The 24,501-nt window shown below is 38.1% G+C and overlaps 1 protein-coding gene across 3 annotated transcripts; it reads right to left on the reverse strand.

The window, feature by feature from the left end:
- Window positions 1-1,842: 1,842 nt before the first annotated feature.
- On the reverse strand, window positions 1,843-22,904 carry DENND6A (DENN domain containing 6A). 3 transcript variants are annotated; one of them, XM_062610767.1, is made up of 20 exons: window positions 22,646-22,896; window positions 20,169-20,207; window positions 20,032-20,074; window positions 16,381-16,493; window positions 15,351-15,431; window positions 14,913-15,018; window positions 13,745-13,824; window positions 12,182-12,244; window positions 11,475-11,530; window positions 11,001-11,123; window positions 10,738-10,833; window positions 9,027-9,121; window positions 8,228-8,293; window positions 8,069-8,133; window positions 7,381-7,470; window positions 5,452-5,505; window positions 5,255-5,364; window positions 4,610-4,712; window positions 3,068-3,142; window positions 1,843-2,571 (listed from the first exon to the last, which is right to left on the reverse strand). In XM_062610767.1, the coding sequence occupies exons 1-20, from the start codon at window positions 22,826-22,828 to the stop codon at window positions 2,440-2,442; spliced, it is 1,773 nt and encodes a 590-aa protein (XP_062466751.1). In that variant the 5' UTR covers window positions 22,829-22,896; the 3' UTR covers window positions 1,843-2,439. The 3 variants fall into 3 exon arrangements, 2 of the variants coding, with proteins under 2 accessions (XP_062466751.1, XP_062466752.1); XM_062610768.1 differs by lacking the exon at window positions 8,228-8,293 and having other exon boundaries at window positions 22,646-22,897; XR_009963217.1 differs by lacking the exon at window positions 1,843-2,571 and having other exon boundaries at window positions 3,096-3,142; window positions 5,286-5,364; window positions 22,646-22,904.
- Between the last annotated feature and the right edge of the window lie 1,597 nt (window positions 22,905-24,501).

Genomic DNA, 24,501 nt, shown 5'->3' on the forward strand with positions numbered 1-24,501 from the left:
GTAGACACTGTTCAAGGACTAGCTGCACCTCTTCCATCTTTTACTGAACTTCCTCTCAGGTTTTGGTTCTTGGCATTATTTTTACATTGTTTAAAAAAAATTTGCTCTGTCCAAGAGCTTATGACATTTCACTGTCCTGATACACTAAGTGAGGCAGTCCTAACTTCTTCTGACGACCCACCTGGGGCCCTTTAAGCATTCCTTTACTGAACAGCTGCTACCTCTTTTCTAGGACCCCTAGAATCATCCAGGTGTTCTCTCTCACTTAGGGTCTTTATCCTGTCTTGGTCTAAACAACATGTGCGTTTACGTACATACAGATTTGAATGCTGTTTAAGCATCAAATTCTTGAGGGATTTAAATGAATACCAACTCCATTAAAAGAAACCTGAATTAGGTTTTGCTTGCAGGATACTTCCCACTACCATGTTTCTCAAGGGCCTCTCAGATGTGTACAGGAAATAGACTGAAGATAAGCTAATTCTGCTTGGAAACCAGTCCCTGCCATTTGCTTTCTTGAGGATCCTGCAGCTCTATCATACTACAATCATGATGCATGATCAAACTTCAACACTACCCTATCACATCAGGTATTTCTGGTCACCAAAGGGGTAAAGCTTCTTCAAGTCAAACAAAAAAGCAGCCTCTTACAGTGTGTTTGCTTACCCAGAAGAGGAGAAAATCAACCAAATAAACCCATCATCCAAGTCATGTAACTTCCAAAGGAAAAAAAAAAAAAATTAAAAACCAAACCCTTTATTTTCTTTTACAAAAATACATATTTGCAGTCATGGGATAGTTATCAGAGTTACCAGTTTACATGGTTCCAAGAAACTACAGTGTTCCAGGCTAAATAGTTAAGATAATTTAGTGTAAGAATGGCCACTTAACTGATTTATGGATTAGAAACGCTATCTATCAGGGTGTGCAAAATAAAATCTGCAATTAGAAATTAATGCTGAAGTGGTGTAGTTTAAGTAAAATAGTAAAAACATTAAACTTTTGGTCATGAGTAACTGTATACAAACCATAACAGTATTAAAATACATCATTTTCATAAAAATACTGCTGTGACAATTTGTATCTAAGTAAGATATTTTTAGAAAGATGGTATGAAATATTTATCATACAAAAGCATATTCTTATAGCAGATTATGTCATAAGTTTGTAAAAATTCTATCCAAGCGCTTAAAAGCCAAGTTTGGTTTTTGTATAACCGTGATCCACTTGTCATATAAAGCGTATGCTATGTGTACACCATAGCATTAACTATTCGTCTTGAAACTGGTCAAAGTACAACACTGCATGTGGAGCAGCTGAGTTTTCATGTACTACTGCAACTTGTTCAAGAAGATGAACATCACATTCTTGTTGCTTAATACTCAAGAGAAAATTACTCTTTATGCATGTCTGCTGTATGTGTACACTGACAATTCCATGCTACGAACTTTTCATGCCACAGTCTGACTTTTCCATAGGCTTTTTTTCAGTTGAAGCCATCATCTCCCTCCAGCCCCATTACCTCCTCAAATGCCTTATGTAAATAAAAAAATAAAGAAATAACTGGAGCTGACAGCTATGATCTCCAACTGAAACAGATTTTGTATCACCTAACTCTACTGAAATCACTGATTTTAAAATCCATACTAGAACACCACTGTATTTATTTCCTGTGATGAATACTGCATGCTTACATTTACAGTAGTGATCCACTTTAAATCCTGGATGTCAGCAGTTTAAAACCACCAATTAGTATACAATTACTTTATATTTAAGGCATGTGAGTAAGAGCACTCTATGACTGTGAACGGAAGAGAATTCTCTTCAGGAAAGGTCAGTTAAATTAATATGTCTTTGGAAAGGCAGTTAAGAAGGAGGAAGGAAGAAAGTTAAGAATGGATGTGATTATTTCAGCTGTCCCTGAAACAGTTTGGAGAGCCACGATTTACCAGTAAAATACCTCAATTATAATGTATTTTGACCAAGACACATAATATGTCAGTTGGACTATCACTAGATGAAAACTAAAAGACGAAAGGAAAAAAAAAAGTAATCAGATACTACATCAACAGGACAGTTACAGGATCAATATTGCTTACCCCTGAGTTAACAGGATTGGGTATAGCAGCACCAATTGGAAAACATTCTGCAATGCCAGCACTGCACTGTGGTCCTAGGCTGTGGTATAGTTTCATTATGCCCACAGATTTTTTTTTAAGAGCACTTATTTCAGACATTATTAGACACAGGATTTTTTTTTGTTGCATTGGTAGTTAAGTGGAAAAAACAGTGAAAATAGTATAGTGGGCTATATGATTAGTACAGTCCACTTGTAGTGTTAATACACTGTTTAGAGCTGTGTTCCCAACTTGATAAGCCACTGTCTTCTGTGGAACTACACTTGCCTTCTGTTTTCTGCACAAAGAAGTCCAGTAGAAATCATGTTGTGCCAGTTTTGAGCAAGATGTCCTGTAAGTCATCTGGAAGTGCTAGTATAATGTCATTGATGTGTGTCTGCAGCTTTTTCAATGTGTCAGTTTTCACAGGAAGATGTTCTCTGTCAGCCTGCAACTGCAAAAGTACATAAAACATGATCTCTACTAAAAATGCAATTTTACCTTAAGACGCACCAAAGCGACATATTAACAGACCTGCAAAATTAATTCCTTTCAGACCAAGCAAGAATTTGGACAACAGCAGGTTTCCTCAACTACCACACAGCAGCATGAGCTAATAGTGATTTGGACTTCCAGGAATCACAAGACAATTCGGTCTTCTTTCCTGAGGATTCAGTCTTGCTCCTGCTCAGATCAATCACAAAGCTCCAACTAGTTTTAAAACAATGAGATCAGTGCGATGCTTCTAACATAGCTGGACACTGCTGGCAGGCCAGCTAACTTTTCAGGCACAGCTGGAATGAACTATTCTTGTTTTAAAAGCCTGAATGATTGATTCTTTAAAATACCTGTACCTTAAAAGTATAATAGTGTTTATAGGTACGTAAAGGAAAATATTTTATCTAGTTAAGTCATGCAAATTTGAGCCCATGTTTAATTCAGTTACTTACCAGTTTATTCTTTAACTTTAAGACAAGATCCACCGTTTCTACTTCAGTATGTTTCTGACTCCAGAAAACCAAGTTCTAAAAGAATAAAAATTAAGCACTGTAATATTTATGGCAATACGTAACATTTTCAAAAGCCATATTAATTTACACCTACTGTTCAGAATGGGTCTGTCTTCTTCCTTGCTCTCATGCCATTTACTAAACTCATTTTACTCACATATTGCCTCTACCAAGAACTATGATATCTGCTTTATTTGCATGTTTGCCCAGGGCTCAGCATAACAGGGACCAGCACACAATCACAAATCAAAGAAACAAGTAAGAATAAAAAAAAACATGCTAAACAGGCTTAGCTTCAAAACTAGCACCTACAATGCAAAGTGGAGTGAATGTTGCCAAATCAGACCTGCCAGCACCACCAATTACTAAAAAGTTGCCAGACAGCACTTCTTGTTTCTAAGGCATTAAAGGAGAACACAGAGTTGATAACTAGTAAAATATACCCTTTAAGTGAATTTTCTTCTGGAAGTTCTGTTCCCCCTCCCCTTTACTATTAAAGACATTTGCTCGTGTACAAAAAGATGTGAACACTTGGATCTAAAGAAAAGACTAATAAGGAGCAGAATCAGTAGTAAGTTTGTGGCATTTCCTTTTCTTTGCAATAGGTTTACATCACACAGAGTGAGATAGATTCTAGGTGATATAACTGACCTAGCTATTGCCCTGCAAACTGTTCAAACAGAGCAGCCCAAATAATCTATTTCAGTTGCTACAATGTAATGTTTGGGAATTCACAACCAAGGGATAAAAATCAGTGGTTTTTTGAAAATAACCAGCACAATTTTTGTTTGTTTTAAAGCTGTGCTGTTGACTTCTTTTTGTTCTTCCCATTCTCTCTTTAGCTGCACAATCTCTCCTCCTCTCACATTCACCTTCCTTTAACAGTCGTTCCAATTTAAATTATACATCATATTTACACTGTATTATGTATTACACTTCAGCTTCTTAAATAAAGAATGGATCTTACAACATAAGATCATTTATGCAGTATTTTGTTTTAGGTCAATAAACAGATTTCACTCCTCAGCTTCTAACTACTATGGATCAGTTGTAGGCTTATTTACTATCCCTATCTAATTAGTTGTCAGTTTTCTATGGCACCCACCTTCAAAGCTACAAAACATATCACAAGTAAAAACGTGTTGTCAAATGAAATGCCAAGGAAGGAAGAAAGCTGAATGAAGTAACAGTATCAGATCTGAGGAAAAACCTTTCTGTGTGTACTGATATTTAAAATATGCAACAAAAATAACTGAAGATACATTTTACAAACAACAACAGTCATAAAAAGTGAACAGTATTTCATACTGTTCTCTTTTGCTATCGTTCTAGATTGTAACTGGTTAACAAAATCACGTTTTGCTAGCTCATACTCAAAATTGATATTATATTCAACCATTAAAAGCAGCAGGAGTAAAACTGACCTGAAGGAGAATATATTTTTATTATAATATGATAAATACAAGCCCACATTTTTCTAACCTCATTACAGAGGGCTTCTAAATGAAGGGCCTCCAACTTCTGTGTCATTTCTTTCTGCCGGCTCCTAAACCAACCGTCGAAGTTTGGCGATTTCAAAAAATGCCTGGTAAAACACAGAATCAAACTACATTTTATATTTTAATTACAATTTCGGTAATACCGTTTTCTCTGCCGTCAAATGTAAAGTAATTGTGTTTGAGGTTGAAGAAGATATTAGGACCCTCTGTTTTCTTCAGAAAAACATAATCTGGAGTATAGCAGGTGCTTCTTTTAATCAAGACAATGAAGATGAGGAATCTTTTCAGGAGAAAAGCAAGGCTCAGTTTGAAATATCCTCACTTTTATTTTTGTGTTTGATTGGAAGGACGAATCAAGCTAGAACCAGAAATAAAACCACAAATAATACTGGTGTACAGAGACCTGCAGTGTCAGCAGCACCTTATGAAAACCATTAACAGGTTACAGAGAAATTTAAAGGAGTAAAGTATACTAAGCACTACCAATTCCCATTAAAGCATATATTGTAGAAGTAAGTCTTATTCACATCAATACTGATAACATAAGTTTGTTCAGGAAAAGAGTATTCATATTACTGATTTGTCTTCATTTATATAATTTAATTTTTATGCTGATGAAAGAAATGACCTGTAAAGTCCTATCCAGTCCCCTTTTAAACCTGATGTGAGCTGTGGTCCTGCTTTTTCCAGTGTCTTCATGAAGTCATCTTGGCTAAACTGCCTCAGCTGTGGTGGACTCTGTGGAAGGAAAAAAATAATCATTAGCAGGCATAACTGTTTTCTCTAATCACCAATTTCCAGCTCCTTTGAATCGTATTTCCTTACCTTCCATGGTGATATGCATTTTTGCAAAGGCATTAGACTTGCCACGTAACGTTCCTAGGGAAAGGAAAAAGATAGACTGTTTGCATAACCAGCACTAAAGATACACAATCCACGTGTATGTTTACTTATCACTTGTGACCACAGTATTTTCTCTTCTAAGTACTGGTACAGGGTGGGGCCATGCACATTTACCACACAAGAGCATAAGAAGGAACTTATCTAATACCATTTGTATTTCCCAACTACAGAGCCTTATGTTGGCAAGACTCAAGAAGGACATGAGGGAAAGGACAGGAAGCAAATGTGTACATGGAATGTATATATCCTGAACTCCAGCCCCTGTAAATCATCTCTCTCTCTTTTGCTGACAGGTACCCTCATATCATGGGTTATTCCAAACAGCAATCCCACTTTATATCAAGTGTCTGGAAGTGTTTTTCCAAGTCCTTCATAGGAAACTTTATGCCTACACTTGTAAGGCAAGGTTTGGTATTTATACATGCAAATTGGCCTTGTTCTGAGCAGTGGGTTTGTATCAGATGCCCTAGTTAACCTACATTAATCTCTGGTTTTATGATCTAGTGAAAAGTTCTGTACATGCTGGTTTTCCCCAAAGGTACTGAAGTGTTCGAAATAGCCATCCATGCTAAATTTAATTTGCCCATTTTTTTCTGAAATAGCAGTAATAATGAGGAAAACTCAGATGAGGTAAGAGAAAGCAAATTCTGTAGCCCCTACTACATCATGTTTGCCATTAACATTACTGGACAGGAAGCGAGACAAAGATAAAGCTGAGTTTGATAATAATCTTTTTTTCCACTTCTAATCCCGCAAATACTGCAGTAATCTGAAGAAACAGTTGCCTTGTAGCCATCAAACAACTGCCTGAGGAGGTCTGACTGCTCAGATTTGTCTACTGCAGGTAAATCCAATGGCAAAAACCCTCCAAAATCAACAAAGAAAGTAAGAAAACCAAACAAAACCCAAATTGTTTACTTTTGGAGACATTTTTCTTTGAAAGTCAGCAGAACACAGACAAAAATGGAGTTGCAAAGATAAGTAAGTCTGTGAAGAAGTAAGAGAAGTAAACTGATTGCCTAGAGGCCAAGTAATGAAGTGCTCCATCTGGACAAGCAGATGAAAGGAACTGAGATGTGCTAGATAGATTCAAGCATAAATCAGTGAGTGCACAAATATAACTAGAAAAGGGAAAAATTCACTAAACTTTAATGATTGCATGGAAAAGCACCATGACTAGAAGACAGAATAAATATTTAAAGGAAAAAAATAAGGCAGTCTAATTTACCAGTTGAATTGGTGGATCTTTCACTTTGTTAATAGACAGATTACCTTCTAGTATCCCCTCAGCTACCACAGCAAATAGTAATTTGCTGTAAGAGTATAAGCTTGCAGAGCTCTTCTCATTGCAAAGTACTTTCCAATACTACCTTTCCACTACTGACATTTCTTAAGGTCAAGGGCAACCCTCTTGCACTTAGAAAAATATAAAATTCAAGAGTAGACAGAGGTTCCAAGTGTTGAGGGAGGATTAAAGAAATTTCCCTCTTGCTTTGTGTTAAAATACACACACAGAGTTTTGCTTTGCATAAATGCTGCACAATATATCACAAGCAAACATCTGAAAATGCTGTCTAGCAACATAAACAAGCATTCCATTTTGAGATCTGAACCTCTTGTCTAGGTATATAAATGTTTCATTAGTTTCATTTTTGGCATTAAGCTGTGGCCTCAATAAGTTTTATCCTAAGTATGGTAATTAAAGAATTGTAAGTCTGTAGTATTTTAGAAAAGCCAAGAGACCCCAGGGGTACACTGCTGGTTACTGGACAGTTCCTGCACTTACTCAGTCAGGGTAGTGCCAAAACTCCATATTACATTTGTAATAAACCCATTAGCTTAAGAACTCACTAATGGAATAATGAAACTTTCCGTCAATTCCAAAAAATAGCGCCGAAGAATCACACTCTGTGCTTCTGTAGGACGTTTCTGTTGTACTCCCTTAAAAAGAAAGGGAAATGAATATTACAATAAGTCTGTTATCCCAAAATACGGAAGTAGTTGTGGGGTTTTTTTTAAAGAATATTTCAGTGTTTCTGTATTCATTTGTCATGAGCAGCCCCTTCCCTGAGCCAAGAAAGAAAAACAATGCAACAAGTCTTTTCACACGGATATTCATCCCTTCAATTGCTCATTTTTTACTTTCATGTTAAGAAATTCAAGGAAATTAAGATTTCTACAAATAAAGCTTGGAAGCTCTGATTCCCACACACCTCATGTGTGAGATTTCTACACCAAAGAGACTAGAGGGAGATGGCAGAAGGTGGAAAACCCACAAGAGATGAACTGATAAGTCACTTTAACTCTCCAACTTACTAAGATAACTTCTTGAGCTCTACTGTTCATGTTGTTATGGACACTGCTAACAACGCAGCAGCTCTGCTTTACGCAACAAGGTTGCGCATCTATCCAGTTATGAATTGGGGCAAAGGAATCAGAACCCGGTTTCATTTCACTTACACAGAGCTCAGCCTTAAATGAAGACACTGTATGAGAGTACACAGAACAGTTTCCATTCAGAAGAGACTTGCAGTATTACCTTTTGTAGCTGCTTAACTATTTCTTCATCTTTGTTCAAGTATGGCTTGTAAGAGGTATAAACACCTAAAGAAAAAAAGAGGCACATAGCCAAAGGAAAAACTAGGTATGCTTTTTACAGCTTAAACATTGCTAGTTTAACTCCGAAGCAACTTGTTACCAGGTTTGGAGTCCAAAGTTTTTAGGTTCTTCAGTTTTTTCACTTTCACCTGCTTTGGAACTTCACCTGCCAAAACATTTAAAGCCACCTTACTTGAAACCTCCACATCTATTTCTAGAATATTTCTAGTGTACTCAGAAATGGAATGTAACTTCTTTTAGAAAAAATAATTTGATGGTGTATTATCCTAACTGGGTATTTATGCATTCCCACCGTCAGACAAACAGCTACATTTAGCAATTTCATACGGCAATTAAGAGTACTGCAGTATGTTATTACAGGCAAGCAACTGACATGTTATCCAAAGATCACATTAGAATTCTACTCAATCATGTAAAGAAATCATCCAGCTTGAACAATTTAGTAATGGTATACTGCCAGATGAGAATTATATCATCAAAATGCTGTCAACAAAAAACCTCTTATAGTAGCACTCAAACTTAGCGTTCACATGGGTCTTTCTGTGCGCTTCCTGTGACTGATTTATTACATTCTACTCACTCTGAAATTAATCAGTGGCAGTAATAAATTATATTTCTCATTTTAATACCTTATTGGTAGAAATTCAAAACCAGGATTGTGTGAAAAGTAAAACATTGAGTATTACCACCTTTTGCATTTACTATACTAGATTTGGCAATACAAGACATACAGTACCAAAGAGCCTAATTTCACTTGACAGATTTACATCCATAAGGATTCCATTAGTATTAAACTAAATTAATTGAACTACGTAAGTTTGTAAATAAAAAAGCACACAATTATATCTTGTCACACAGAATTGTAGAAGATACTGTACCTGGAAGTTTAAGATCTCCAATTCGGATAATATGAGGCCAGTGCTGAAGTGTTTTAGCAAAAAAAGGATTTGTCACCCCTAGAATGACAGATGGTCTAGAAAAATAATGACAATATTTAAAATATGACAGCAGGAGCTTCTGTCTTAATGAATAACAAAAGGTCAACTTTCATTCTTAACTTGAAATTATTTTCCTTTTGTATGGGAGTTACATTTTAAGTTGCATGTAACAGCATAGTACGTTTGTCAGTTTTTGACTTCAGGAAATAGCAAGATTGATGTATCATGAAGCCCAAACAGTAGTGGAGAATAAAAGTGATGACATTTGCTTAGACTCTTGGCTAAATTCTGCCCCTTTGCAATGATGACAACAAGGTATCACCTGATTTATTATCTGACTTCTTTTTTAAACAAGCAGGAATCTGACCCGTATTTGAAAGACAAATTGCTACTTTTAAGGTTAGATTACCACAAACGCTCAGTACTTTAATGTGCACGTCAACATGACTGCTGCGTACACGAGACTTCTCAGTAGAGCTCCCTGAAATTGCTCGTCTCTCACTAAAGGTAATAACATACACAGATTCTGCATCATCTGGATTCTCCCCCTTCTCAGAGCCACTGCTTTAAAAGCCTGTTTGCTATCTATCCATTTTTTTGTTGTTTTCTGTAAGAAAGCCAGAGCAATTCCAGCTTTGTTTCAAATCCTAATGTACATACTGAACAACCTTGCTGTTTTGCTAGAGAAACAGATGCAAGCTTTAAACATGGGCTACTAAAGTTTAACCAAATTCTTTCTGCAATTATTTTTAGAAACTAAATTACATACTGCATAACCATTCCCACGGAATACAATCAGAAACACAGTGCCTGTGTTTGTATGTTTTGTCCACTGCTGTATCTCTGGCAATATTTCTGTTGAGAAGAAAAGCACAAAAACCACCCCAAACCATGAAACAAACAAAAACCACAACAACCACCACTGCCTGTTCAGACATTAGAAAAAACGTATAAAGCGATCAGTGAATATAACACATGCACTCCATTCCCAACTCAAGTTGCATTTAAATAACATAGAATAAGAAATATTGGAGGTCTGTGGTCTCAAAATAAAGGCCACAATTAAAAACACAAGAAGGGGGTGGGGTGGAAGTGTGTCCTTAAAGCAGTTTCAACAGAAATGTTTTTGTAGACATATGCTCTTAAAAAGTAATCTGAATTTCTGAATTATTTACAACATTTTCCTAATAAATTTAGTGAAGAGATATTTGCTTTTCCAATTATAGTCAAAACTATGACACGGATTGGATTAACTTTACAGAACACCTGTACGGATGTTGACTTTACAGAAGTCACTTTGTTTAGTAATTGCTTAAAACTAAAAACAATTATGGAACAATTTCCCAAGGAGCTACAAAGGACCTGCCATAGCACAGACAGACCCTTATGGAAAGGCAAAACTTACTCTGTACACAAATATCCTGTGAAACTCAAATGTAGTTTGACACTGTTACAGAACTTCTTTATGCTAACTTGAGTGAAAAACTTAAGAACCAGCTATTTATTACACTATATGAAGATAAATCTTATTTATAAGGAGTATAAGTGTAATTCTCTAATGACAGAAATTCAGAATAGTTAAGCAGTATCTTGAAACAAAGTTACAAGTAGCTTTCAGCAACACTTTCACAACACAGCTTAATTTACTTACGGGGCTTGTGTGCGAGTTGTATACTCTTTGAATTCACTGTCATGTATGGTGAAATATGGCCTGAAATCACTGCAGTACTTTAACGGTGAAATACAACTGCAAGGTAGAAAGACGATAAACTTTTATGTGTATAGTGCAAAATCTCGTGGTAGACACAAGCAAATCTAAAATCTGTAATGTTTTGTTATATTCAGATCAATTGTTGCACTCAGCTGCAATGTACAATGGCTCAGTCATTAGTTAGGAAGCTCCACTACATTTACCTAACAAGTGCCAACACGGTTTCTGAAGACTCTGATGGTGATGGTGCCATCACAACAAGTGGTTCTCCTAGTAGTACTAGTTCCCAAAGCATCTGGATGTGAAAGAACACTGGACAGAAACACCTACAAACAGATTGAGGTATTTTAATACACTTAACATAACCAGAAGATACACATACTTGATTTAGAGCTGGATAAAAAGGAAGTTTGCAGTAGTATTTAACACATTTGAAAAATACGAAATACTCTTGTAAAATGGAACATTTAATGAACTCGCTTATTTACTGCTGTTTCAGCCCACATATTAGTCAATAGGATCATATTGCCTGCTGGTTTTTAGCCAGCTTTACAGAGAAAGAATATTAAACAATACTGATGTTGGTTTACAAGCTACAAGATACGCATTATGGAACCATCACACATTTTTGGCTTGTGGGAATTCACAACTGGAAATAAGTCAGTCCAAATTCTTACCTGAAAAGATCTACTTCATGAACAGTTGGTAAAGCCATGGAGATCTGAGCATCTGCCTAAAAGACATCGCAATGCTTGGTTTTTTTAGTCATCAGAATTCCTAGGTATTAAATGAAACAGTTTCCCTTAAATGCTTACAGAGATTATTTAGTACTAATTATTTACTACTGCAGTATATACCACGTTATTTCCACAAGTAACTTTTTGTGTGCTAAAAGAAAGATTACCCCCAACACACACACCATCCATGGGCATGCAACTATCAGTTCAGAAAAGAGAAAATACTGAACCTTTTTTAAGCAACAGTCACACAGCACAGGAAAGCACAGAAGAGATTTGGTTTATATCCACCTTCTATGACTAAAGATTTTTAATCCAATTTTCATCCTCAAAAAGCCCCCAAACCAGTTCATCAGTATAGTTTCACCCATTAAAAGGACGTTCAAGTTTAGTAATTTTGTCAGCCAACTATCTCTTCCGGGAGCTGGACATCCCTCTTCTAAAGTACCTGGGGTAACTGGGGTAGAATTCCTTTTCTACAAAGAATCCATAGACTCCTCCACTCAAAGTTTCAAAGACTGTGGATTTCATTAGTATCAAAGTATAAGAGAATTTGCTATCAACCTTTGTGAACAAGTTCAAAGTAAAAGAATGAAGGCAGGTATTCGGGTCTGTCTTGGTGTTATATACAAGTATCTCATCTCTACCTGGTGCATATTCTGTACTACTGGCGTTGTTCCAGGCTTGTCACGGTATGTTGGAATTCGCAACTAGGAAAGAAAAAGAAAGATTTTTTTTCCTTGCATCACATTCAACAGAGACTTAAAATGCAGACTTGCAGACAAAATGTAACATTTAAAGAGGCTATACTACAGTACAATGGTTGACTGTCTCTATAAACAACCACATAATAGTGAATACATAGCTGAAGACTTCAAATCATCACTACAGAAATCAATATGCAACACTTTCTAGTACTACATTGTCAGTTGAGTATTAGAACATTAAAACTGTACCTCAGTTAAAAAAAAAGACTATTGAGAACATTAGTCACAACTAATTTCAATAAAAGTATGTTTAAATGTTGGAGAGAATGATCTGAAATAAGGTTGTGGGGTTTTAGGGTGGTACAGAATTACTTCTAGAAAAATTCCTCTCTTAAAAAATCAGATATCCTGGTGGGTATAAGGCAGAATTCAAATAGACTGAACAACATGAATACATTTTTCTGACCTCAAAGTCTCCATCTAGAAGTTGTGATTGCTACAGATTTAATCATACTGGAAACTGGTGTGCACAGATGGATGCAATTTATACTCAACAATTAGAAGTGACTGCCCAGACTGTGAAAAACCAGGGGCAGTATCACTGAAGACAGTAATTATGGCTTTACTCACCTTAGGAATACAATTTCAACTCTCATGGATAAAAATTACAGCTGAGATAAATACAGGCAACACCCTAACAAGACATATCTGACATTCTCCATTATCACCTAGCATCCAGAGCACTGCTTTATTAAATCTGTGCTTTCAGAACAGCTTTAGAAACTTCTCCTTCCTCTCCCTGGTGACGTACATACATCTAGCCATAAACTTGAGAGTATCTACTAAGAATGTACTTCTGACTGTAATCTCTGGATCCATCAAATCCATTTAATTGTGTTTCATACAATGATGCTATGGCTCCCAGAGGCCAAGTTCCTAAGCACCATTTAATCTCTACAGTTCCTCACCACGCACTAGATACACCTTTAACAGCTCTCTTCAGATGCATTTTATTTTCATTGAAAATTATCAACAGACCAAGAAATTAATTTCTGGTGTGAGGGCCAAAAAAATAATTTTTACTGTCAAAATTTGGGAACAAGAATGATTTTTCATCAATATATTTAATTTGTTTGACTGGAACTTAATTCTCATTATTTTGAAGTGTAACTTAATGTTTGATTTGGCAAATATAATTAGCATTAAAGTCTCCTAGAAACCCCAAAGGATAATACAGACACTGCACTAGTAGCTGTATTGAAGCACTGCTTGTTAATACCTACAAAAATTACATGTTAACTTATGCACCACAAGAGATCCTCCTCTCCTTCACCCACTGAGAAGCCTCATCAAGATCTCCCAGACCTTCCCTCTGAGTTGAATACACACCTACTCCTATTCTGAAGTAGGAGACACTGAAAACAAGGCAGAATACAGTGAGTACCTACACAGTAAATGGAGCGGAAAACACCCTTGAACAAAAGTAAGTGCGGGAGTATTTACCTTCATTATAATACCCATAACAGGCAAATGCAGTATTTTCCCTGGAATTGGTGGTGGCCAATGGTCAACATCACTACAAACTTAAAAGAAAATAAAGTATAATTTAAAACAATCTTATATATGCTACAACTCATAGTACTTGTAGTCACCTCTGTGTACATGGAAATCTTCAATTAGTGCCAATAGCCCACAACACTTCTACTCATCACTTGGTAAGTTCTGAACTCTAAAGAAGTTTTACAGCCTTTTTGACATTCTTAATGTATTATTCAATTAGGATTATAGTTTTTCACTTCAAAGAAAGAGTATCCTCTTGTCATCCAGTTTTTTGTAACAACTAGAATTGCAATGAGTTGAAGAAATGTTTTATGAGAAATCATGAAAATACACATAAAGAAACTGGGAAAAGAAATTATATTTACATACATTAGCCAGTGTAAAACAGATAAACTCAAGTAGTTAACGAAAAAAGCTGCCTTTCTAGCTTGGCTAGAAAGTTTTTTAGCATTTTGCTGTAAATAATGATGAATACCGTTACTAATTTTAGTAGTTTCTGCAGACTTTTGTTCATAACAATCTGTCAAAACCCTGTTTATCTACAGGTCATTAAAAAAATACAATCCCTTCATCAAGAAAGGTTTCCACGAACTGCTACTTGGTGAAAGCACAAAGACATGAATGTTGTGTAGGGCAGACACAGTAAAAGGACTAGACACTTCTAGGCAAAGAGTAAATCACTTTCCCATCTGGCCCTCTCTGGCTCTTCAAGTTCTACAGTAAGGCTGAGGAACCTGTTACCAGCGCTGTTACCAAAAAAACCCCATGCAAGACGACATTTGTACAGTTGCTTAAAGGCTGTCAGAACGCCCAAAAGGACTCATTTTGAAGACTGCAACCAGCTACTTGTGCTGAGCAGTGGTCCTGAAACAAACCACAAAACCCTAGGTGTTTTTTAGGAGGGAGCTTCAATTCTCCCATGGAAGATTCAAAATTAGATTAGCTCTGTTCAATGACCTAGAAATCAAGCCAGGCTGCTGAAGTTTCAACCTTCTACCCTGCAAGAAGACAGAAACACAAACTAGAATGTGACAATGTTGTTTGTTATCTCTCCAAACGAAGTATGTGATATTCTAAGAGCTCTTCCAGAACAACACAATAGTACCAGTACCTGCTTCCAGGAAAGCTTCACTTTTTTCAAAATACTCTGGAGCTATTTGCTTAAGCATGGTGCGGAAGAGATGGACGTAAGGCAGCTTGCTGATCAGGACCAGCGACTGCAATAGAGTAACAAAACACAAATATAACTGTAAGTTAAGTTTCCACTCAGTTCTGGTGCAGTTCTACTGCTTATCCTCAGAGAACATCAAGTGTGATTCTTCTCACACATGCAAGCCAATCATGCACGTGACTACAAGCAACTACAAACAAACTAACTTTGTTCTGACAGAGCAGCTGGAACGTAGCATACCTGATACAACATTAGGCCAATTTACCATAAACCAACAACGAATTTAGTTAAGAGAGCAAGATATTCTTCCTGCTCCTCTGAGGTCACTGAAAAATAACTAATTTCTGAATTAACATTTCCTAAAAGAATTTAAATTACCTTCTGGAAATAGCCTCTTTTTAATGATTTGTCTCGAACTTGTCTGAAATATACATAGCCATAGTAATAAGCTGGATCTTTCTGCAAAAGAAGGGAAAAAATTCAATACAACAACCTGATGCGGCCCTTTGTTATATAGCATTCTATATGCTTTTTAAAAGCTTATTTCCCTGCACGCTCCAAAGTTGGTTACATACAATAAACTAGAAGGATTACTCTGTTTAATGGCATTACTTTTTTAATAAGTACTTCAAAGAGAAAACACCAGCATGTGCAAACAGCTGAGCTCTCTGGCCTTACTATTTTTGTATCTACAGTCTCCTGACAGAAAATGAAAGCAAAACTAGAAATAATTTCCTGAGGAATAAATCAAGTCATAATTTTGCAAAGTAGCACTAAAGCGATTTTAGCAGTTAAAAACCTTTAAGCCCTGACTTGAATAAGCAAAAAGTACCAGTTTTTTATAAAGACTCTTGCAATATTAAAGAAGAATGCTCTCACATTTCAAATATAAAACATCAGCTTCATCCTTCCTACAAAGAGGAATTCAAATATTTGCCACAAACAGAATCAGACTCCCACTAGCATAGTTAAAGGCCTCAATATTCCATATGGACATGAGGAGAATAACTTTTAGGCCATTACCTCTTCCAAGTAACTGCTCCATCTTCAAAAAATGAAGGGTGGAAAAAGAGAAAGACATCTCAATTTCCTTGGCTGTGTTTTTTTTTTCTTCCTAAAGTTATAAAGCTCTTCCGATTTCAGGTTTCTAGTCAGTAACAAAATCGGTCTGGTCTTCAATTTAATTCCTTGCAATCCAAAACCCACAGTAATTAAACTTAGAGAACAGTTAACTAATTGTTAGTTAATTGTTATGACAATGACCTGGTACAAAAAGCATTTGCTGAGCTCTGTCTTTCAGGACACTGAGTTCGAGTTCAGAGATTCTGTTTTACAAGCATTAAAGTGTGAATACCCATAAATTAACATTATCCAGAAGGAATTAGCTTCTTCTTTTCTTATATCCAACCTTTAAGTAAACTGGTAGATCTCTATCCAGCTGGTCCAGAAAACAGCAGAATGAGACTTTCCTTCCAGGAGACCGTCGAAATCTAAAACAAAACTGTGTGTCCCCAAGACAACCTACATAGGGGAAGAGATAAAGAAGTAGACAGTATTCTGAGTTCGAGCCTTCTTTAACATCAGGACTTGCGTACAGCCAAAGAGGTACAGCAGTTTTGCTTCATTTATCTTGTACTGCTGTGACCATTTCTCTGTTTATATACTTGTAAGTGAACAATCTGGCATCTTCGGCAACAATAAATATCCTGCCTTCAACAAGAAAAAAAAAGTCAGCCTGCCTCACAGTGAGTTTAAGACTGTCATGTCCTTAAACACCTCTGCCAGTGGCTGTCACAGAACTGCAGACTGGTTTGGGTTGGAAGCAACCTTAAAGCTCATTCAGTTCCAATCCCCTGCCCTGTTATTACACATTTTACTGATCTCCCTGTGTAGTCCTGATCACCTTAATCAGGACATTTCTCTGTTTAATGACTGCACTCAGCCTTTTTTTTGACACCAAACAGTTCCTATATAGTCACACTATAAGAGTGTATTATGCTGATTATGACGTGCAGGTGTAAGACTCACTATTTTTGAAAGCTGCAAAACTTAACTCCAGAGAACTGAGTGAAACTGAGTACCACTTCTCAGTAATATTCCCAAAGACTGGAGTTTTCCTTCATTTATATAAAAATCGACTTCTAAAAGAAAAAATGTAACTAAGTATATTGACTACTTGCAGTCTGAAATTAATGTGGGCTAAGTTTGTATCAGATATCCAAGAAATTTTCTCCAGGTGGAATATGAGACCTGCAGTATCAGAACTTGTATCACTCATACTCTCAAGGCTGCTCTCACCATTATAAATGTTGTCTGCTGTTAGGAGAAACTTCAAAGAGACTTTAGCTCAAGTAGAAGCTATATGAAGTCAACAGAACGTACTGTTCATGGGAACAGTGATAAGGTGGACTGCTAGAATCTGAAGAACACACAGATAAATTACTCATTCTAGCAAACCTGTAATAAAAAGTCCCTTTGAAACACAGTGTTACTAACAGAACACAAACAAAGACACTCTCCTGAGCATTGCCAATCTATGACAAGCAGACTGCCTTCGCTGTAACAATGAACATGCTCCTAACTATAAAACACAATCTATTATTATATTTACAGCTACTATTATGCAAGGTGACTACAGCAGCAAGTTTCCAGCTGGCGAAGGACACTTCCTTCTCCATACTGCATCTAAATGCTCCATAAGCACTTTGCTCTTACAGCTTTTGGACATAATTTGCAAAGATCTCCAGGAAGAAAATGAAGTCACTACTGAGCATCTCAACCCTTCACAGCTATTGCGTCTTACATCAGCCAGTGCTAACAGTAAAGCAGAGCTCCGTTCTCCAAGTAATATTCTACAGATTTCAAAGCTCAATTTCATCTCCCCTTTCAGTTACATACATACTGCTGCAGCACCCCCAGACAGCCCAAACCCACAGTCACATTCGTTGGCTGTCAGTGTGATGAATACTTGCACGTTCAGCACATTCCAGTCTAAGTCTTAGAAGTCCTTGAAGTGCAGCGGGAGGAAACCCACAATGAAACAAGACAAAAGAGAAAGCAGAAAAACGTGTATGGTGAGATAACCTTCCAATTCAAACAGGGAACTAAAGCAAGAGCTTATCAATATGGATCCAATTGTAACAAGAAAAAACACAGCACTTGCCAGTAACATAGCACTGAATATTTGCTGCAAGCATTCATAGCTGGCTCCCTCCATCCAAAGCAAAAAGAAAAAAAATTATGATAAAAAGCTATACACAGAAAACCTGAAAGTAAATTTCTCTTAATCATTAATATATTGAAGTATCATTCAGCGCATGATGGTTTCTTATTTAACAAGCTCTTCCTGTATGTAGAATCTGAGAAGACTGGTAAATGTCAGTCTTTCAACTAACTATACAGAAAAGGCAAAAATCATTATTTTAATGATAATCGTAATAGAAAACTTATTTTTAGAAATCCATTTCCCCCCTAGATTCACAGTCACTGCAAATCCCAGAATGATACCGATTTGTTGTTGTAAAAGAAAACATTAGAAAGGTTGAATTAATCTTTTGAGCCATGAGCAGCCAGGAGAGATGGACCTCAAACCTAGCTGCAAGCTGTAACTTCCTTCACTGCTGTGTTACACAAAGCTTTCCTTTCAATGTTACAACCTAAAATGAAGAAATAAAGTGTAATAGCACACACTCCTAGCTGATTTCTAGAACACAGAGGTAATCCCTTTACATTACTTTAAACTTCAGCCTGCCACGAGTGATCAAGAACCTGCAGGTTCTTAGTAGGAACATTATAAAAAGCAAAAAGGTGGGATTTTTTTTCCCTGCTGAAAGTAAACACTCTTTATGTACATCTATTCTGCCTAAAATAACTTTACTACCACTCTTATTGAATAAAACAAAAAAACAAAAAAACACCCAAAATACCCAAAAAGCAAATAAGACAAACCCCCAAAACAAACAACAAAAACAAAAAAATCCGACACCACAAACAACCCTGCCAAAAATTTTGAAGATCAACCTTTGTTCCCAATGCATTATTTTGTACCTTCAATACACCTTCAGAAGGCCGGACAGATTTAACACCATTAACAAGAGTAATAGAGACATCTTCTCTTTTAGTAATAGAAAGAAGCTCTTCCTCTGTTTGCATACAAGATATAAAGAACAGAGAAAATACCTTGATTCTAATGACATTGAGACAAAGGAAAAAAAGCAGCCAAGATATTCTGTAAGGAAGCACTCACAGGCACACTGAAAGCACACATCTGCATCACCCTGTATCAGAGTTATGCTGCAGAACAACCCAAAGCACAGAGTAAGAGCAGCTATAGGGACAAGTCTGTTACTACAGGTTTTGACTTTTGTAAAGTAACAAATGCAAAAGGAAGTGTCTGTACTTCTGCTGTATCTTTTTGCAGGTGGTCCAAGTCATCAGCCACAAGCCTCAAATTTCTCTTTGGCAGCAGAACAGTAGTCTTTCAGATTAAAGAAGAATTTAACAAGCAGGACCACACACAGCAACAGAAGGATGAAGAATGGAGAAGATACAGCCTAGGTTCTCCCTTCACAACTGCTCTTTCTAAATGTCTTTGAATTTAAAAGTCAGTTTCAGTGTTATGAATTTAGAAAACATATTACTCTCTTATGAGCAGGGGGTTCCATAACCCTTCCATTTGCTTTATCAAACCCTTCCAATTCTGTGCCCACACTCCTCTCTGCAATGACATTATCATTACTTTGTTTAAAACAAATTCAAGGTGTTCATTCTTTACTTGCAAAGCATTCTGAAATGTCTGCATGTGTGTCATCTGGATGGTCTTATACATTCACATTCCTGATATTTCACTTACATAGAAGAAAAAATGAATTCTCAGACTTTACTGCAATACAGGTACAGTTTTATATCTAACCTTATTTGCAACTTTTCTGTAATGTAGCATTAAGATACTCATATAAGTATTTAATCTAAAACCATGAGTATACGCTGTCAAATTCTACCTTTTTTAAACATAGCTTAGTCCAACAACAGATGACCAAAGAGTGAAGGAAGCACTTACCTGAATTAGAATCTGGAAAAGACAAATAGCAAATATTGGTTTTCTAAAGGGTGGGGAAAAGAAAAGAGTTGTTATATTTCCTGAAATCATTAAACTAAACCCAAATAATATGTATTTATACAGGAACCATGACTTACCTCTTTATCTGTGAGTTTTGAATGTGGAGGATATATTACCTACAGGAAAAAAAAGTAATATTTGTAAGTAAACTGGGTACAAGCATTAAGCTTCTATTAAATATTTGTATGATACAATACTCCAATACCTGGCTAGCCCTAGGCTATTTTCAGTGGTAAGCTGTTAATACTATGTCTCTGTTCTTGTCTCAAGCTAACTTTATCACTTGTCTTTCCAAGGTACTTTGGATGCCAGTTGGAGACCATACCGATACATTAAAGAATTCAGAGTACAGAGATTTTTGGTGCAACAGGTCTCAAAGGAGAACAAGATGACACCCTTAGACTAAACTTGTATATGCAAAATGCAGCAGATAATTTCACAGAAATCCAACAATACATTATTGTCTGATATCTGTTTCAATGGATAGTTAGGTGGGAGTAATCAAAATTCAGTCACCAAACGCTCTCTATATTAACACTAACTCTTGGAGGGTGAACACATGCCCTAAATAAGAGCTGGAAACTGTGAAAGCTGAAGATATCCACTCAAAAAGCCATAGCTTTTGTACTCACAGAAAGAAAAGTAAACTTATTTAATGTATTACTACAACACAGAAATCAAAACCAATGAAACACAATGTAAGATACGGAAGTACCGTCATTTGAAAAAAAATCTGGATGTACAAAATCAGTGATTATGCAAGTTAAGTGAAAAAAGAACATCCAGGAAAGAGGACAAACCTGAAATACTTAAGTTTCATCTTAAAAGTTCCTCCTCAAATGCCTAGAACTACTGAACTGGGTGGCTAACTTGTAAGCAAAGGAAATTCAACATAAATTCAAATATTATATTTCAAAAAAGGTTTCGGTGCTTCCACAAATGGGAACTTCTCAACAGAAGTCCAATGCAAGAACACTGACTTCCTCTAGAGTCCTCATATTACCACACTGCTAACATTGTTACCTAATTAATCTTGTTTGACAAACATAGGCACATGTATCTCCTGATAACATAACGCTGTCTTACCCTACAGAAAGCATCAAATACCTTCACTGGCTGGCCTCACTGAGCAGGCTTTCCGTCCCCTGGCCATTAAGTCTCCATTTATTTTCTTTGATCCAGTGATGTCCAGACATACAACATACTATTATCATAACTAAAGCTGAAAGTAGACATACAAGTGCAACATCTGTGTACTGCATTTAATAAACCCATCATCATCCTTTTTAATCTCTTAACATACTCCCATGCTACCGTACACCAAGCAGTACACTCAAACGTAGCTCTTCTAGCAGGTGAACAATGATGACCTGCACCTTGTCACATGACTCAAGTACAGGCCAGACTTGAATTCATACTCCTTTTCCTCACTAGCTGGTGGATCTTCACAGAATTTAAAGTGAAACTAAAAGCCACTCTTCCTGCAGCAATGTAACTGAAAAAAAATCAGCCCTTAATAATACAGACATTTGAAGTTTCATTTTGTGTATCCATTTAACTCTTGTTAACAAGAGTTGTCTGCAGACAGGACAGAGGCTACTCTGTGCCTCCCTCACCCACAGAGCCTGTAACCCATTTAAGTCACAGGTTATAAAGAAATGTCTGTGTTCCTAACACCTTATTGCATCAAGTGAATATAACGTGAATAATTAGTACAGTAGGCTTCCTAACAACACCTTATATCAAGTGAATATAACATGAATAATTAGTACAGTAGGCTTGGGTTTTATTTGCATTTCTTGCCGCCAACAATACACATCAATTATGTATTTTAAATATTGCAATAGCTAGCTTGGCTGAATTTTAGGCCAGTCTGCCATACCACTTTAACAACAACAAAAAAGAAAGGAAAAAAAGGACATTTTCCCCTCCCCACCGACTGTTTGCCACAGTCATTCAGCGAATAAGGCGAAACAGGATGTGAAATTGGTCCCAGTGAAAATGCTCCTTTCCAGTTTGTTTTGCAGCCTAATCAGTTCCCCAGTGTGTTTCCGTAAGCAATGTCACAGATGTTTGCCTGTTGCACAAAATGGCAAAGAGCAGCAGTTCAGCACCTGCAGCCTGTGCAGTGTCTCAGTCTGACGTTCATTAACGGTGCAAGGAAAATGCTTCTAACATTAGAGAACTGATTTGAAGTCCTCAGCGATCCGAAGACTGTAATTATGAAGACTACTTGTGTTCGCAATGTTATTATTACACTACCTTGAACTCTTTAACATCCAGATGCTACAGAAATCACTGCTAGCCGTATACAAAAGAGGTGACACCCTACCACCCCAGCCGGTACCTCCAGCCCCCCGGCTGTGTCTCACGCAGCCGGGGACTTCGTGCGGCCGTTCCGGGCTCCCCGCCGGACCGGACCCCCCCGGGGCCGCCGCTGGGGGTTTTGCACAACCCCGTTTCCCTCAGCACACCGCCGAGCTTCCCCAGCTGCTCAGCAACACCCACCCAGAGGAAGCGCCCGATTCCGGCGGGGTCCCGCCGCTTCACGTACCTCCACGGCCTGGCCCAGCTCCAGGTCGAAGCCCACCACACACACGCAGTGCAGCCAGGCCGAGAAGCGGTCCCAGGGCAGCAGCGACAGGCACCGGTCCGAGCCGTCGGGCTCTGCCAGCGCCTGTGCCGCATCCTCCCCATCCTCGGCGACACGGCCCGGGCTGCGCTCCCGCAGCGACATGGCGCTACCGGCACCGCGCCGGCTGCAGGCCCGGCCCCGCAGCGCCCGCCACGTGACTCCCGGCGCACCGCCCCCTCCGCGCTCCCCCGCGCACCGGAGCCTCCGGCAGCGGAAAAGTCCACGCAGGCACCGGGGGAGAGGGGGCGCGCAAAGCTCGAACCATTGCTGCGGGAGAGGGGGGGTGGCGGCAGCCGGAAGAGCGCCCCGCCGCGGCCCGCAAGGGAACAGCTGGCGACTGCAACGCTCTTGGGAGTCGTTAACAAGCGCGGGACCGGCTGCCGAGGGACGTCATCCCGCGCTGCCGCTGGAGCAGCCTCGCCCCGCACAGCGTCACCCACCACCCACCGCCGCCGCGCCTGGCCGGTAGCGCAGGGGCCTCGGCGGGCAAAGGATCGCGGGCAAGAATTGCCCCTTCCCTGCCAGGCGTGCTCGTGAGCAGCGCCTGCACGAGAACGGGGCTGTCACGAGGTAATGAACTGGCGCGGAGCATCCGCAGGCTCAGGGACGCACGGCCGCATCCTGCGCGGGGAGTCGGCGTAATAAAAGCAAACCCGACGGCATGGCCTGAAAGCGATCTCGGCACCTTCGCCAAGAGAGGAGCACCTTAATGAATAATGAAAGAGCTTTCAAATACACTTTCAGCACAGGCCATGTCCCATTTATATTTCAGTAGGAAACAGTTTAAGGAGTTGGAAGAGCTAAATAGCTACTTTATTAAACAAACAAAAATCACACCCATACCCCACAGCTCCCGACCTGTAACTGCCATTATTCGGTTACTCACACTATGATCCTGGCTGACTGCTACTAGAACTGCTGCAACCGCAGTAGGTGCAGATGGACTGGTTGCCTGAATTACTGCGTGCCCTTTTTTTTTGCCAACACAGGTTGCAAATATCCAAACCAAGATGTGGTATCTTGGTTTTGTATCCTGTATATACATAATAGAACATTTACAATTCCTTAGATGCACTAAGACCTATTAATAACATTTGTTTATCAAAGCCAAACTGCTCAAAATTAAAGAACCCTTTGATCATGACAGTAATTACTTAGACAAAGGACTAAACATACAGCTCAGACGAAATTATAACACACAATATTATCACTGTAATAATTTAAGATACAGCAGCCTTTGGTTATCATAAACCATTAGTGGCAAAGGGAATTTCAGATATAAACCAAGAGGTGGGCAGAGCTCTGCAGTGTGCAATGGGAGTGGCTGAATCAGGATGCTCCCCCTGCCTCTACTCACTTCAGGTGTTCTACCATAATGCCACAGAAGAGTCATGAACATTGCCAACAGTTACCTCCAGAGTTCTGTAACAAGTTACTATCCAGACTAAGAGAGGGCTAAGACTTGGCTTCCTCAGGTTTAACTCAGAGCAATGACTCTGCAGGGGTGTTTCATTTTCTGTTTCCATTTAAGAGCTTAAACAGGCCCTGGTCAGAAGCTTTTATCACTGGGTTTAAGAAAAGATGCCATCTCATGGCTTTGTACACACCTTCCCTTGCTTATAGTGTTATACTTTGCCTTGTTTACCTTCTAGCTATCATGGGCAGAACAAAATTTTAGCCATTATTATAATGCTTTCCCTTCTATTTTTTTCTGGCCTCTATAAAGTTTTCATGTGAATAAAAAGTATAAATATATATAAGTACAGGAAGAATAA

This window comes from Pezoporus occidentalis, unplaced genomic scaffold (genome assembly GCF_034315485.1).
Source record: "Pezoporus occidentalis ecotype Australia unplaced genomic scaffold, CSIRO_AGI_Poc_V1 ctg149, whole genome shotgun sequence".
Taxonomy (NCBI): Eukaryota; Metazoa; Chordata; class Aves; order Psittaciformes; family Psittacidae; genus Pezoporus; species Pezoporus occidentalis.

Coding starts and splice junctions, on each gene's coding strand:
- DENND6A (XM_062610767.1), bottom strand. CDS start 22,828: ATGTCGCTGCGGGAGCGCAGCCCGGGCCGTGTCGCCGAGGATGGGGAG. Junction 5,365..5,451: donor AATGCATATCACCATGGAAG/GTAAGGAAATAC, acceptor TTCCTTCCACAG/AGTCCACCACAGCTGAGGCA. Junction 3,143..4,609: donor TAGAAGCCCTCTGTAATGAG/GTTAGAAAAATG, acceptor TTATTCTTTTAG/AACTTGGTTTTCTGGAGTCA.